Source organism: Panthera pardus, unplaced genomic scaffold, assembly GCF_024362965.1.
Source record: "Panthera pardus isolate Hobbes unplaced genomic scaffold, ASM2436296v1 HiC_scaffold_13, whole genome shotgun sequence".
Lineage (NCBI taxonomy): Eukaryota > Metazoa > Chordata > Mammalia > Carnivora > Felidae > Panthera > Panthera pardus.
This window is the reverse complement of record NW_026526688.1, coordinates 184,462,869-184,479,713: the sequence shown is the minus strand read 5'-3', so window position 1 is coordinate 184,479,713 and position 16,845 is coordinate 184,462,869. Positions and strand designations below refer to the sequence as shown.

The 16,845-nt window shown below is 40.6% G+C and overlaps 1 protein-coding gene across 2 annotated transcripts in view; it reads left to right on the top strand.

The window, feature by feature from the left end:
* The window catches only part of ZCCHC4 (zinc finger CCHC-type containing 4), a 51,491-nt gene that overhangs the window by 2,995 nt on the left and 31,651 nt on the right, over positions 1-16,845 (top strand). For both annotated transcript variants that reach the window (XM_019453577.2, XM_053901641.1), the window contains exons 4-5: positions 11,934-12,209; positions 13,292-13,372. In XM_019453577.2, coding sequence (XP_019309122.2) covers positions 11,934-12,209; positions 13,292-13,372 — 357 coding nt within the window. The remainder of the gene's footprint in view (positions 1-11,933; positions 12,210-13,291; positions 13,373-16,845) is intronic.

Genomic DNA, 16,845 nt, shown 5'->3' with positions numbered 1-16,845 from the left:
CTTTTCATGTGCTTGTTGGCCATTTGTATATCTTCTTTGGAGAAATGTCTATTCAAGTCCCTCGTTCATCTTTAATAGGGTTGTAATTCTTGTGGTCGAATTGCAGGAATTCTTTATATGTTAAGGGACATCAGACCCTTATCAGATACAGGATTTTTACACACTTTTTCCTATTCTGTAAATAGCCTTTTCACTTTCTTGATGATGTTCTTTGATGCACAAGAGTTTTTAAATTTGATCAAGTCCAGTTTATCAAATGTTTGCTTTTGTTTTCTTTGCTTTTTGATGATATAGCCAGGAATCCATGACCCTATCCACTGTTATGAAGATTTACCATAATGTTTCTATTTTGCAGCACTAAAAGAAACAAAACACTTTTCGAAAACTGTGGACATTTATTTTTAAAAATCTACATTGTTGAAATGTTTTATTGAGTGACTGGAAGTTGAATCCTGGATTTAATTCTTTGGAGATCTGTGAAAGGCCGCTTCCTTCTGTGTCACAGGCCTTGTTCCTGTGTGCTGGGAGAAGCTCCTTGCGAAGCCCCTGGTCTGGGCTGCTGGTGACAAATAGGTTTTTACTCTCACAGCAAGTGCGCTGGCTCCCTGGGCTGCTGTGTTCAGAAGGATTCTGAGGTCTTATCTAGGCTAAGTGGAAAGGAGAACTAGGCTCTATTAAAAACATCTTTCTTGAGCTTCTTGGATTTTGAAGTCCTTTGATGGAGGAGGCTTTTCACAGGATAACTTGATCACCCCTAACCAAAGTACTTAATCAGTGATGACCATTTACTATATGAGAATCCAGTCAACAGTACAAAATATTTAAAAGGAAGTTAATGTAAATTGAGCACTACTGTGAGCGGGCTAGTAGGCTAAGTGTTTCACACGAGAATTATTTAATCTTGCTGAGGCAGTTTATTTACTTAGATGAGAAAATTGAGGCCTGGCGCAGATGAGGAACTTCATTAAAGCCATTACTACTGGAATGGCTTAGCAGTGACGCAGACTTATGCCCCTGATTCTAAAACATTTTTAAACATGAAAGCAGACGCAGATTAACATATGGTATGTGCTGATTTGATTTAAGGAGATCTAAGTAGATAAAACATGAGTTCTATAGAGATCTATCGTAATGACATAGAATACCAAAGATGCAGAAAGTACAAAGTAGAAAAATATCACCTGTGATTTCTCCCCTTGAGCCCCTCATTTTGTTCATTTTGTAGTATTTTCTCTCAGCCTTTTTGACCTGTGCTAAAGTTTGTTTTACAAGGTTGTCATCATAATGTATACATAGTCTCTTATACTTTGCCATTTCAATTTTACCTGATAAGCATCTTTTTTATATTATTACATAAGGATATTGGTGATTCAGTTAAACTATAAGAACATCTTGGTGACCTTGTTTCCTTGTATAAGAACATTTCAGTCTGGAGCTAAACCACTGTTCTGTCTTTGTGCTGCCAGAATATGGCTTTTTGATAATAATTTTTGAAATTCATATTTCATGTTAATTGGAATATAAAAGCATTGGCTAAAATATGAAGAATTAAAGAATTTTCAAAAGGTTATTTCTCAGAGGTCATGCTGTCGTTTGTAATCTAGTGCTGATTCTTTAGAACATGTCTTTTTAAATTTTATTATTTTTTTTAATGTTTATTTATTTTTGAGAGAGAGACAGAGCCCGAGTAGGGGCGGAGCAGAGAGAGAGGAGACACAGAATCCAAAGCAGGCTCCAGGCTCCAAGCTGTCAGAGAGCCTGACACGGGGCTTAAACCCATGAACCATGAGATCGTGACCTGAGCCGAAGTCAGACGCTTAACTGACAGAGCAACCCAGGCGCCCTGAGAACATGTCTTAATAAAATAATTTTCAACATCTGAGATCATCTGTAACCCATAACCTTGGATTTTGTTGCCCAAGCTTGCTTGCTTGTTTGCTTTTTTCCTTCTTTCCTTCCTCTTCCTTCCCCTTCCTTCCTTCCTTCCTTCCTTCCTTCCATCCATCCATCCATGCATCCATATATTCATTCTTTGTTGAGGTCTCAAAAAGAACTTAAAATGCAAGTAATGGAGTTGAGATACACAAAGATAACATCGTGCTAAGAAGAATGTGTTAAATGTAGACAGTATTTATAGGAAAAAAAGCTGGGTGTTCTCGGAGGTCAGCAGTGATACAGCTACCTTGTGCCTTAGCTGATCAGTACCGTTGAAGGACATGGGACTGGAACAGGTTTTGGAGGATGGGTAGAAGTTGAAGCTTTTTGAAATGCACTGGCATTGATTTCACTGCCTCGCTCTGTCTGTGACTGATGCTGCATGCTTTCTTATATGCTTTCTTTGGAGTAAAACATTTGAAATCAGTCATTCCTCTAAACATGTAAAATTTTGGCTTTTTAAAATCAAGGGCTTACTAAGTTAATTATTCTGTGTTACTAAGTACCTGTTCTCTTAGAGTGTCTTCAGCTGGAAACTCGCAGTTCGTTCCTGTGTGTAAATGACCCAAAGGATGATGTACTGTTACTTGACGTTGTAATTGTTTTCTAAGTGAACTTTCTACAACTCATTTACAAATGGTCTTAGGAAATAACTACACCATTTGAAAGTATTAAAATGCATTTAAATGTGATTCCTATTCTATAAAGCAAACTTTTATCTGTTACTGTGGAGTAACAATAGCTTTTCATTGGCAATTTCTTTTCCAAATTGCTAGAAAAGAAATATGTAGCTAGCCATATAAATTAGCTTGTTATACTTGATTTTTATTACGGAACTGGCTGTCCTGCACAGATGGCTAGGTGCTACAGAAGAGGATTGGATATTTGTTTTTTTCACCTCACTCTTTGAGCCATGCTTTTGATTTCATGTGTTCAGTTGACAGATTTACATTTTGTGTCTGAGATTTGACTTTCCTTATAGTTTCTAGCTGCCTGTCATGCCCTGAAATGTTATTCTATTATGTAGTGTGCTGGTACCTTTATTGTGACCTATGAAGTCTTAGAGAAGATATATTTTAATGCTAAAATAAGCAATAATTTATGTGCATCCATATGGTTTTGTTTAGTTGATAACTTCATTTGGTTACGTTTTTTTCAGAGCTCATTTAAACTCAGATTTTCAAGGTCTGCTATTAGGGAAATGCCATAAACGTAATTTGTCTACTCCAGGAAAGGCAAATGGAACATCAAATGGAGATCAATAAAAATGACATTTGAAATGCTAGCCTGCAATTTGTGAATCGTGCTGAGCCATGCAGCAGAATGAATTTCCTCTGCCCCCCCCCACCCCCAGTATGTGTAGAAAGTACCAATAAGGAGGGAGAGCTGAGTAATCTTCAGTTCTCATGTTCTCATGTTCTTCCTACCAAACCTCTAAAAAGCCTTGTGTCTGAATATTAAATTTAAAGCAGTATGCTTGAATGATTATGATGTGATTTTGAATAGAAAGAAAAACGCACAAGATCTCAGTTTATCTTTTGTCAAGGAAAGGTTAACAAACCAGCAGTAAAACTTTCCGAAGAGCAATTTTGACAGGGCACAAAGATCTCGAGGTGGAGGTTCACTTAACAGTATTCTTCTTTTCCTTTGTTTACAAGTAATTAAACTCAGTGTCCTCAGTGCCTTCAGAGAGTCCTGTGTCATGAGCAAATTGTGCACCGGTCATTCATGGTGTTTTTAAACTTTCATCTCTTCCTGGTGAATTTGCGTCTTCCTCCTTCAGTGGGCATCGCTTGGTGAGTGACAGGTGGTCCTTTGGACTGGGTTTAAGTAACAGACCCTGACACAGCTCTAGCTGTGGGGATCTTCCTTCTCTTTGTTCCCATAAAGCCCTCGATTGTAGTCATCATTCTTTCAAGGATGGGTATTTACTTCCCTAATATCCGACGTGTGCCCTGTTGTTCCGTTTTAGTTCCTGACTGCACGTGTCATACCCTTGCGTTTGGGGACCGAATCGTAGATGACGGCAGTGACACGTGTAGTTCCAGCAGTGCATTGAGCCGAGTTGAAGAGATGGTACCATGAAGGGCTGGGACAATTTTGCACGTGGAGGGGGTGGGGAGGGACCATCCCAACCACATCCTGCCCTCCGTCTGGCTGATGGCGTTAAAAATCCTGTCTCTGTCGTAGTGAAAAAATGCGCATCTTAGAAGTGATGAACTGGGATGGCTGGATTTTGCTTTGTGATCCTGTCTGACTGGCTTTCGTTTAGTGGCTAGATTTATCTCATTTTCATAGCGGGTATAATAGATAACACTTGATCTTGGTTTTGCTGTATTACTTGATGCTTCCTGGTTTTCTTCTCTTTGTTCTCTTTCACTATGTGGCGTATGTTGGCTTTGCTTTGTTTTATTTAATGTGTGCTGCTTCTGGTTTTTTTGTTGTTCTTACGGTTGCTTTTCTAGCTTTTTATATCCTATTTAATCCTTTCTTTAGATGGTCTTCATCCATCTAAAAATGAGAGATAATGAACTATCCAATTTTGGTTGATTATATTTCTTTTTAGGAATACCCTTTATGCCCTTGAATATTGCTTATTGCTCTTTCCCTCGATTTTTCACTTTGAAATGATATCTTTTGGTCTCTGCCTCTAACACATGAGAGCACCAGTGTCCTTACACTGTCTCCCACTTTCTCTGGGACTTCTCCGACCTCTTGTATTGGGATTTACGTTATTTACATTTTATACTGTAACCATAATGCCCATATGGTTCCGTTTTTATTCTGTGGTTAAATGGATTCGGTGCTTCCTGGAAGCCCCTTTGCTGTACTTGCTTTATTTATCTCCCCTATGGCTAACATTCATATTCTCGTGGTTTTTACTTTTTAAGTAAAAGTCTCACATTAATCGGAAATTTTCAATAAAAATTCCTATGTGGCTGTTGCATGATTCTGTTGATATGAAATACCCCAAACAGGCAAATCTGTTGAGACAGAAAGTAGAGGCATGCTTGCTAGGGGCTGGGGGTTGGGGAACGAGGAATGACTGTGGACAGGTTCAAGGTTTCTTTTTGAGGTGATGACAATGGTCTGGAATTAGATTGTGGTGATAGTCGCCCAACTTCACGAACACTCTAAAAACTGCTGAATTGTACACTTTAGAAGAGTGGTTGTACGGTATGAGTTAAATTTCAGTCAAACCAAAATCTTTACGTGGCAATGGAATCAAACAGTTCTGTGAGGTTTCACAAAGAACAACGCTTCTGTTTCCACGCTTACATTTCTCCTCCCCAGCAGCAACTACAGTCAGCCGTTCTGGCTAATTATTTTAGAATTTGCCTTCCTGTCTGTGAAATACAAAACATGCTTGCATTGCCACTTCCTGATTTATCAAGTTTTGGAATTATCTATTTCCTGTGGAAGAGGAGGGTTTACCTTTCTTCCTCTCCTCTCCTGCCCTCTCCCCTTCACCTCTACCACCCTCCACCTCAGAATCTGTACCTTTTCACTACCCCATTTGTATATGGTTACATCATAATTTTTGGGTTAGATTCATATTTTAGTGTTTGCATTATTATAACTGTGTAAATGCTGCTCATAGCTGAACCATATAAGAAATCATAGTAAGCTCTTTCCTACACAGCTTTTTGTTTTCTTTGGAGTTAAGAATACTCTTGGATTGTTTTACTGTTGTAGCTGCTGTTTGCTTATTTATGTGCTTATCACTGCTCCAACCGCGAACCCTCTGCCAGTTGTCTGAATCCTTTCAGAACATTCAGATGTAGCACAGTCTTTTAGATCTTAGAGAAATCTGTCCTAGGGCTTTCAGAAATGCTCCAGTCTGGAATGGTTTCCCTTTCTACCTGGCACCTAGCAGTCCTGCAGTTTCTTTAGCAAGGACTTAGATTATATGACTACATAACCTGAGTTCTACGAAGTCCTTTATTCTTTTTTTTTTTTAAGATAGTTTTTCTCGGGTACTTTTTTATGTTTGTTTCTTTTTTTTTTTTTAATGTTTATTTATTTTTGAGAGAGAGAGAGAGTGTGCGCAGGAGAGGAGCAGAGTGAGAGGGAGACGCAGAATCTGAAGGAGGCTCCAGGCTCTGAGCTGTCAGCACAGAGCCTGACGCGGGGTTTGAACCCATGAACTGTTGAGATCGTGACCTGAGCCGAAGATGGACACTTAACCGACTGAGCCACCCAGGTGCCCACCTGCTTTATTCTTGAGCGGCACTGACCCAACTATAAAATTATTCAGATTACATGTTTTCCTTGGAACAATTGCAGGATTGCATCATGTCCTTCCGAGCAGGACTTCTTAAATGATCTGTGGTAAAGGATCGGTCTTTTGTCTGTTTGCCTTTTTAGGTTCTTGTTTTTATTTCCTACCCATTGGGGTCAGATACTTTTGTAAACCTGATAAAGATAAATTAAAGTAAAATGAAAGGCAAATGAAGAAAAGAGAAGACATACAAAATACAAGCCCACATTTTTTATTGTTAATTTGAACAGACCTGAAAGTGCTCTAACTGGTATAAAAATTTCTAAATACATACTCTTGGTGTCTGTCTTTGTGTCATCAGGAACTGGGAACAGTTGACCTGCCAGCACCAGTTCGTGGCCACTTTGTGAGGAACAGTGATCTAGAGTTAAATGTGGTGCTGTAGAAATCTGAGGCCAACCTGATTTTTACTGTCCAACAATTTTGGAATCTTGTGTTTCTGGAAATACCTTTATCTGTGCCGATACTTGATTGATACCTTTGCGGATGATGGAATTCTACGTTGGAAATATTTTTCCCTCAGATTTTGGAAGGCAGTGTTCCATTTACTTTGTCTTCATTTTAGCTGCTGAGAAGTTCAAGTTCAAGAAGTTCATTCCTGATCTCATAAATGATCTGCGACTGTTTGATCCCTCTGTCGTTTTTTCTTTTTTTTGAATCTTTTTGTTCCTAGGGGTATGACATTTCGTGACTATCTATCTTGATGTGAGTCTGTTACATTTTATTTTGCTGGGTATTAGGGAAATCCTTTCAAACTGGAAACTCATGTTCTTCAGTTCTGAGAAATTTCCCAGCATATATTCCCATTGTCAACGAATGAAAAACCAAATCTCACGTGATGTAGGGCTGATTACAATCCATTTTTGGTTTAGTATTTTTTGGGGTCATCTTTATTTTCTTTGAGTTTAATTCTTGCCTTTTCTTTAAAGCATTTTTAAAACTTTTTATTGTGGGACATTTCAGGCATATATAAAAGAGAGAACAGTATAAAGAGTCTCCTACACCCACACCCAGCTTCATTTGTCATTAATATGTAGTTAATTTTATTTCACATGTACCTTCTACTGTGACCTCCAGTGTAGATATTACATTTTATCCATAAATATATGCACCTCAAGAAATAAAGCCTTTAAAAAAACCGTAATCACAATACTATTAAAATGCCTAAACTATGAACAGTTCCTTAACGTAACATGCAGTTAGTATTCACATTTCTCTGATTAGCCCGTAAATACTATTAGCCATAAATACTGTTTTATAATTGGTTCTTCAAACAGGATCCAAACAGGGTTTATGCACTGTAGTTGGTGGATATCTTTAATCACTTGTTTGTTGAAAAAAACAGAGTGATTTGTCCCATAGAATTCCTCACATTCTGGATTTGCTTGCTTGCATCCTGTAATGTTGTTTAACATTTATTCTATCCCTGTATTTCTTGTAGAGGTATCGTCAGACTCAAGTTCAATTTCAGGGGACAAAACTCTTTTGTAAGTAGTGGGGCATATTCCCTTTTGAATTACATCAAAAGATAGATAATGCCTGGTTATTCACTTGGTGTGACTTTAAGATTGATCATATGCAAAGTAACCAGTCTGTAAACAGTACAATTGATTTTGTGTATTAATCTTTTATCGTGTAATCTTGATGAGCTTACTAGGTTTAGCAACTTTTAAAAATATTTCCTCAGAGCTTTCTACATATACAATCATGTTGTCTGTGAAAAAAATTTTTATGTTTCCTTTCCGATCCGTGCCTTTTATTTCTTTTTCTTGTCTTATCAAAGTGGCTAGAATCCCTAGTGAGTGTTGACTAGAAATGGTAAGCGTAGACATCTTTGCTTGTGTCCCAATCTTGGGAGGAATGTATTCATTCTTTTACCAGTATGGTGTTAGCAATAGGTTTTTCTCAGATGCCCCTTAGCAGGTTGTGGAAGTTTCCTTCTGTTCCTAGTTTTCTGTGAATCTTTCTCATGAATGAGTGTTTGATTTTGTCAAGTGCTTTTTTCCTGCACTTAATGAGATGATCATTTTGTAAAAGATTGTTAATTTGGTGAGTTGCACTGATTGCAACATTAAACATTAAAGCAGCCTTGCATTCCTGGGCTAACTAACACTTGGTCATGATCTGTTACCTTGTTTATACACTGTGGTTTTGATTTGCTAAAATTCCGTTAATAACTTTTGAGTTTGTGTTTATGAGGTTTATTGGTCTTTAGTTTTCTTACGATTCTTTTTTTCTGGTTTGGTGTTGGGGTCATCCTGGCCTAATGAATGAAGTGGGAACTGTACCTTCCTCTTCAGGGTACTGGAGGAATTTATGTAGAATTGGTATTGCTGCTCTGTCTTCTTTCTTACATTGTTCCCAGTGAGAAATCTGATATCATTCTTAATCTTTGTTCCTCTGTACAGTGTCTTTTTTTCTTCTGGTTTTAAGATGTTCTCTTTTTCACTGATTTTGAGTAATTTTACTATGTATGATGCACCTTGTAGTTCTCTTCGTGTTTCTTGTGCTTGAAGTTCTCTGAGCTTCTTGAGTCTTTTGATGTAATTTTTGGAAAATTGCAGCCATAGTTTTTTCAAAAATTTTTCCATCTCCCCAACCCCACTTGGGGGCCCATTTTCATGTATTTTTGGTCCCTTGGGGTTTCATTTTGGGTAATTTCTAAGACTGTGCCTTCATGTATATGGATCGTTCCTCTGTCACGTCTAAATTTCTGTTACTCCCATCTAGGCTATTTTTCCACTCAGACAATTAAAAAAAAAAAAAAACTTTAAAGGTTCAATTTGGGTCTTTTTAATATTTTCTATGTTTTTACCTAACAAGCTCATTCTTTTTTTCTTTTTTTTTTTTTTAAACCACTTGAACATACGGTATATAGTTACAGTAAATGGCTTTAATTTCTCTCTGATCATCTTTGTCATTTCTGAGTCAGTTTGATTTGATTGTTGTTGCTCTTGTTGTTTTTCCCCCTCGTCATGGGTCATGTTTTCCTGTTTCTTTACATACCTGTTGGTATTTGATTCAGTGCTGGAAGTATCAATTTTACCTTGTATACTGGATATTTCTTATTCCTTTACATATTTTTGAGCTTTGTTCTGGAACACAGTTGTTACTTGGCTATAGTTTGGTATTCTCCAGCAGGATTTGGCATACCCCAGCGTGCAGACCGCCTCTAGTCATGCCTGTTCATTTACACATTGGGTTTGTAGTTCCTTTTGTGCTACGATCACAGCATAGATGTGACAGAGAAACCAGATGGCCTGCCAAGCTCCATATTTATTACCTGATCCTGTACAGAAAAGGTTTGTCGTTCCTTGCTTTCGAAGGCTTATCTTCAAGCTTTTGGGCAAGACTAGAGCATCTGTGGGGTAGGGCTGATTTCTCCCCGCTCCTGAAGCAGTACCCTTCTCAGGACCGCACCTGATGCTTGGGTTTTAGGAGGTTTCTCCCTCGGACTGCTTGGTAGACACCGACCCCGTGTCCTGTTGGGTGTCTGGCGATTATTCCGCCTGCTCCTTTCCAGTGGTTCTCTCCAGCGCTCTGGATGCTTCCTTTGCCTGCGTGTGCCGATCAGTACTCAGCTACGGACTCGAGGGGAGTCGTAGCAAACCGTGGAGCTCCCTCTCTCTCCCCGCGTCCTGCTTTCTGGCTGGGATGCCCCACATGTGCATTCACTAGTGCTCTGCCCTGTGAATTCTAGCCGCCCTGGCCTCCACGAGTTCCCAGCTCTGCTCATCCATTCCCTGAGCTCTGTTTGGGCTTTCTGTCCTCTGTTGCCAACTCTGCGCAGGCGGCAAACTGGCAGCTGTCCTCCCCCTCAACCCTTCCCTTCTCTCACCATTCCCCATTTCGGCTGCCAGTTGTCCATTATGTTAAAGCCGCAGTTTCATGTTATTTTGTCTGTTTAAAAGATTTTTTTAAATTTTTTTTTTTTTTTTTACTGTTTTTATTTATTTTTGAGACAGAGAGAGACAGAGCATGAATGGGGGAGGGTCAGAGAGAGGGAGACACAGAATCTGAAACAGGCTCCGGGCTCTGAGCTGTCAGCACAGAGCCCGACGCGGGGCTCGAACTCACGGACCGCGAGATCATGACCTGAGCCGAAGTCGGACGCTCAACCGACTGAGCCCCCCAGGCGCCCCGTTTAAAAGATTTTTTGAGGGCCAAGGTGGTCAGTCTGGTTTCCGTTACTCTATCATGGCTGCACGCGAAAGTCTTCAAAACTCTGCATTTAATAATGAAAGGGAAATAGTAGTGAATTCAGTGTTGCTCTTGCTGGAGAATGTACTGATTCTTTCTACGGCATTTCATGTCCCTTTCCTCTACCGACAGTCTTACTTTGAATTACTATAAAAGTTTCCTCTAATATCGCTTTCCCTTTTCTTTCCAGTCATAGATAAAGCTGTCAAAAGCACAGTTATCATGGAAATAGAAACATTTAAATTACTGGCACGATAAGCCTATTTCTTGCTGTAGCCATTCAGAGCATCGATTTGTCACTGCCGTGGGTGCTTTGAAGTGAAACTGTGCTTAGATATAAAAAGTTTTAAAACCCACTTTGATTCTGTGTGAAGTTCACAGTTTTTCCAGTGCAGTCCCGGAGTTCAGTTCAGTTGAAACTGTATGGCTCCGCTCCAACGATAAGAACCCTTTAGTGGACTATGCGACATGCTTAGATTCAGACATTTCTGACCCGCCATAGGCCTCAATAGTGTTATTTGGTTTTCTTTTGTGTCCCTACTCTGATTTCATAGCTGCTAGTGGCTATCCAACATCAGTGTTTAAAACGTACAGTGATTGTTTTCTCTCTTTAATTATCTCTAATAAAATGGAAGAAAAAAACCAAAGCAGTAACTTTGAAATCAGATAGGAGGATGATTTGAAGGAGACCAAATGGGCTATTGGTACAGTTTTTCAAGGCTCTGGGTATTGTCTTGCTATTTTGGGGATGAGCTTTTGCAGAGCTGCTTCCATCAGTACTGCTAAGAATAGAGGAACTTTGTGGGAACATTTTTTTCTTTTAGGAGGTAATTTTTCCCGCTAACTATGCCATAAAAAATTGAAGAACGATCTTAATTTCTCATTTTAAAATGACTGTCATAGCGAGCCAGACTGCTTAACACTTCAGCGTTGCAACCCATGGATTTGTCAATAAATTTAAGCATGATAGTAGTCTCCATTACTACTACGTTCTTTGAGTAATATATTATATTCACATTTTAAGTGGATATTGATCTTCATTCAGTGACTGAATCGGAGCATCTCAATTCTTACAAAACTGCTGATTCTTTTCTACTTTGTGGGTATGCAGCCAGACATAAATTCTAGCCAGCATTCCACACATTTTTCTTTCCTTTGCTTCTTTACACAGTACTCTTCAGGAAGTAATAATACTTTTGGCGGGGGCCCTGGGTGGCTCAGATGGTTGAGCGTCTGCCTTTAGCTCAGGTCACGATCTCACGGTTTGTGAGTTCGAGCCCCACGTCAGGCTTTGTGCTGACAGTGCAGAGCCTGCTTGGGATTCTCTCTCTCCCTCCCTCCCTCTCTCTCTCTCTCTGCCCTTCCCCTGCTCTCTCTCTCTCTCTCAGAAATAAATACACATTTAAAAAATTAAAAAAAAAATAATACTTTTTGCATACTAAAAATAGCAAAGAGAGACTGTCTTTAAAACAGCAGACTTCCAACGTATCGCTTTGTGTTTTGTTATGTCCTGAAGGTACTTGAAGTTCATTGAGTTGCCCTTGCCTGAGAGGAAGTTTTGTCAAAGATGCCAGCAGTTGCTGTTGCCGGACGACTGGGAGAAGCACCGCGAGCACTGGGTGGTGGGCAACATCTCTGTCGGCCAGCTCGGAAGGCCCAGCCAGCTTCTCCGTCCACTGGAGAACAAGAAGACAAACGCCCAGTACTTGTTTGCCGAGCGTACCTGCCACTTCCTGGTAGACCTGCTTCCTGCCCTTGGGCTCACGAGAGTACTGTGCGTTGGCACACCAAGGTAGGTCGCGCTATTATATTTACTTATTTTTTGATTTACATCCAAGTTAGCTAGCATCTAGCGCAACAGTGATTTCAGGAGTAGATTCCTTAATGCCCCTGACCCATGTAGCCCCTCCCCCCTCCCAGTGATTTTCTTTTTTTTAAAACTTCTATCCCCACTGTTGAAACTGTGAGACGGGGGGCGCCTGGGTGGCGCAGTCGGTTAAGCGTCCGACTTCAGCCAGGTCACGATCTCACGGTCCGTGAGTTCGAGCCCCGCGTCAGGCTCTGGGCTGATGGCTCGGAGCCTGGAGCCTGTTTCCGATTCTGTGTCTCCCTCTCTCTCTGCCCCTCCCCCGTTCATGCTCTGTCTCTCTCTGTCCCAAAAATAAATAAAAAAACGTTGAAAAAAAAAATTTAAAAAAAAGAAAGAAACTGTGAGACGGAATTATCAAGCAGCTGTGTACTATGTTCCGAGACATCACACGCAGCTTTAAATATACAAAGGAAGTAGAAAGCATGGTCCTTCTTCTAAGGAGTTTGTATATGTCATTTGAGAGAAATCTTTTTTTTTTTATGTTTGTTTATTTTTGAGAGAGGGAGGGAGAGAGAAAGAGTATGAGCAGAGGAGGGGCAGAGAGAGGGAGACGCAGAATCTGAAACAAGCTCCAGGCTCTGAGCTGTCAGCCCAGAGCCTGACGCGGGGCTTGAACCCATGAACTGTTGAGATTGTGACCTGAGCCAAAGTCGGACGCTTAACCGACTGAGCCACCCAGGTGCTCCTCGAGAGAAACCTGTATAGATTTCTGTTATATGATGGAAGGTTCCTTCTGGTTTGATTCTTGACTTGTTTATAATTTTAGACTTCTCTTTTTCAAATAGGTTCTACCTTTTAAAAAACACTTGAAAACTGAAACAGTTATATTTGCCAAATTCACTTCAGTTGTTTCATTGAAATATTAGAAATACCAGGAGAACATTGGTGGGTTTTTGTTTGTTTTGTGTCGTTTTTTTGTTTTTTGGTTTTTTTTTTGGTTTATTTTTTTATTATCTATGGCATTTGTAATTCCTTATTAAATTTGCTTTCATTAATTGTTTTAGGTTGCATGAGCTGATCAGGTTGAAAGCATCAGGTGACAAGAAGTCTAACATTAAAAGCCTTTTATTGGATATTGATTTTCGGTAGGTTTACAAAGTATGGTATTTATTCTCATTTATTGTCGCCTTTCTTTCTTTCTTTCTTTCTTTCTTTCTTTCTTTCTTTCTTTCTTCCTTCTTTAATGTTTATTTATTTTTGAGAGAGAGAGAGAGAGGGAGAGAGAGGGAGAGAGAGGGAGCCCGAGTAGGGGAGGGGCAGAGAGAGAGGGAGACACAGAATCTGAAGCAGGCTCCAGGCTCTGAGATGTCAGCACGGAGCTCGACCCAGGGCTTGAACTCACTAACCGCGAGATCATGACCTGAAAATCAGATGCTTAACTGACTGGGCCACACGGGCACCCAGTTGTTTCCTATTCCTTGTTAACGTTTTCCTCTTATTGTTTGTTACCGGTTGCATTCCTTTAACATTCAGAAGTAGTAATTGGTTAGAAGCCGCCTTTTTAGTCATATAAACTCCACGTGTAATCTTCCGTATTTCAAACACGAAGGCAGTGGATTCCTTCTTGCTGATGTGCTTTCTAAATTCTTTCAACCAATGTATCTCATTGTCTTGGGCTTATAATTTAGAGATAAATTCTTACTGAGTGAAATTTCTTCTCATACGCTTATTTTTCAAAGATAATTGTGAACTTCCTTCAGGATTTTGTTTCATCATGTTGGAAATGTGATAAGATACTTATTTTAAAAGATCTTCCCAGATGATGTGCCTGTTGTCTTTCACTGGAAATAGCCTGAAGTCAAGGGAGAGCTAGGGAAGAGACAGGTGATAAAGCAGAGGATTAACAAACAGACAAAGTCTGTGGGAGAAGGCCAGAATTAAATGGCGTCTGATGTGTTGGGACAAGTGGAGAAGAGACTGACAGAGGACCACGGGTTGTATCTCCCCTCAGGTGGTGATTTAGAAGCACATGTGTCCATCCACAGTCTCTGTGATTCTGTAAACTTGGACTACCCTTCCTTACTTGCTGTAATTACTTAGATTCCCCAAGATCAGGGTGATGCTATAAAACACTGTGTTCTTAGTATCTTTTACTTGTTCTTGACTATGTCAAAGGGAGCAGGCACTGTGTTTCTTTTTATGTAATCTGATAGAGTCTGTTTGGCTAATATTCCAGTATTTGTCAGAGAGAATCTGTGAAATTTCATGTGCTTTCTCTCGCTAAAAACAAGGCCAACAGATTTTTAAAGTGGAAAAGTTACAACAAGAAGTACAGCTTTTATCATTTATTATTACTATTTTTAAGATTTCCAGGTCAACTTTAGGTGGTCTAATAGAGGCAGCTACATTTCTCAGAAATAAGCCACAGTTTCTGTAACCTCTCATTCCGTAATAACAGGACTAGCACAGTTAGCGATTTCTGCTTAACATGAGCGTGGCTTGGCAAGATATAATTCCATAGGTGATGATACAGACTTTTGAAAGAGAAATTCAGTTTCTTTTTCTTAAATTGAGATATAATTCACTTAAAACTCACCAAGTTAAGGTGTATATGCCTGTGGTTTGGGGTGTATTCATTATGTTTTGCAGTCATCACCACCATCTAATTCCAAAACATTTCTGTCACGCCGAAAAGAAACCTACTCACTTCCCCTGGCGGTCAGCGATCTGCTTTCTGTCTCCGTGGATTTGTCTCTTCTGTATGTTTTCCATAAATGGAATCATACAATGTGTGGCCTGAGTATGTGGCTTCTTTCACTTGGTGTAATGTTGTCAAGGCTTATCCAGGTCATGGCACCTCACGGTACTTTATTCCTTGTAAGGCTCCGTTAACATTCCATTGTATCGATAGAGCAGATTCTCTTTTAAAACACCACATTCCTTTCCTGAGGAATGACTGTTACGTTATTGTAAACATGTTATTTTGAAGGTGGAAGTGTAACTTTGGGTTCTTTCGATAACGGTATTCACAATACCTGGTGCTTGCGTTGAGTGCCTGTCCTGTGTCAAACCCTGCTCTAACTCATTCCGTCGTCACATTCACCTCCCCGGTGAGGTCGGTGCTGTCCTCATCCTCATTTGCCAGGTGAGAAAGCTGAGGCACAAAGAGGTGAACGGGCTTGACCTTGTGGTTGTAAGCGGCCAAGTCAGGACTCAAACCCAGTTAGTCTGGCTCCAAAAGTTAAGTTACCCTCTGAAAATAACTTTGCTTTTGAACTTGTATATGAGCCTTTGTTCTGTAGCCCGTTTCTCTCTTGTCATCCTTCCATCTCCCTTTCTCCATCTGTCCCCGTGCCTGGTCCACGAAGGTTCGTCGGCAGCCGGTTTGCAGGCCCCTCACGTGTTTACAAGAAGGCACTCGTTAGTCGGGCACCTTATATTGGAGCCCTGGAAGTCTCTTTATGTCAAAGAGAACGTGTTGGCTCACGTTACCGGAGCCTGTGATACAGCAGGCCTCAGTCCAGGCGAGGTCCTGGGCGCTGCCCTGTGTCGTCTGGGCTCCGTCTTTCTCTCTGCACCTCTCATTCTGTCTTTCTCCAGGTTGGCCTTATTCTCTAGACAGTATACATCACACACTTTGACAGCAGCAGCTTTGAGCCCCTGTAGTCTTAGCTTCGCTGTCCAGTGGCCGGAGGCACTCTTTCCTGAGATCCCCAATGGGGGAAGGGCTGGCTGGGCTGGGGCCATCTGCCCGTTCCAGAACCATCTCTGTGGCCTGCCAGGTAGGGTGGCCCGGCAACCCTGACCAACCACATGGAGTGGGTTCACCAAAGGAAACCCTCTCTTACCATAGGTACATGAGAGGTGACAAAAATCACATGTCCACAGCTGAATTACCTAACATCATGTATATCAGTAGGCAATAGTGCTCATGTCCCTGCCTTTGGGACTTTTACCTCCATGAAAATGGTACAGTGTTGTCTTTCTTTGGTGCAGTCATGGTTCTATGTGTTCTGATTCATTCAAGTCAAGCTTTTTCCAAGCCAGTTGTGGGGGACTGTCTTGTGCACAAACTAGAAAAAAATCAGTGATTCATTGTGATTTGCTCAAATTCCAAGAATCTCTGGTTTACTTTTAACAAATCTTTTTATTTTTATTTTTTTGACAGAGAGAGAGAGAGAGTGTGTGAGCAGGGAAAGAGGAGAGGGAGAGAGAGAGAATCTTAAGCAGGTTCCACTCCCAGCCAGGAGCTCAACACAGGGCTCCATCTCATGACTGAGATCGTGAGCTGAGCTGAAATCAAGAGTCAGACCTTAACCAACTGAGCCATCCAGGCGCTCCTATTTTAGCTCTTTTTTTTTTTTTTAATTTTTTTTAACGTTTTATTTATTTTTGAGACAGAGAGAGACAGAGCATGAACGGGGGAGGGTCAGAGAAAGGGAGACACAGAATATGAAACAGGCTCCAGGCTCTGAGCTGTCAGCACAGAGCCCGACGCGGGGCTCGAACTCACGGACCGCGAGATCATGACCTGAGCCGAAGTTGGATGCTTAACCGACTGAGCCACCCAGGCGCCCCTCCTATTTTAGCTCTTTAAAGAGACAAGATCTTTAATCCC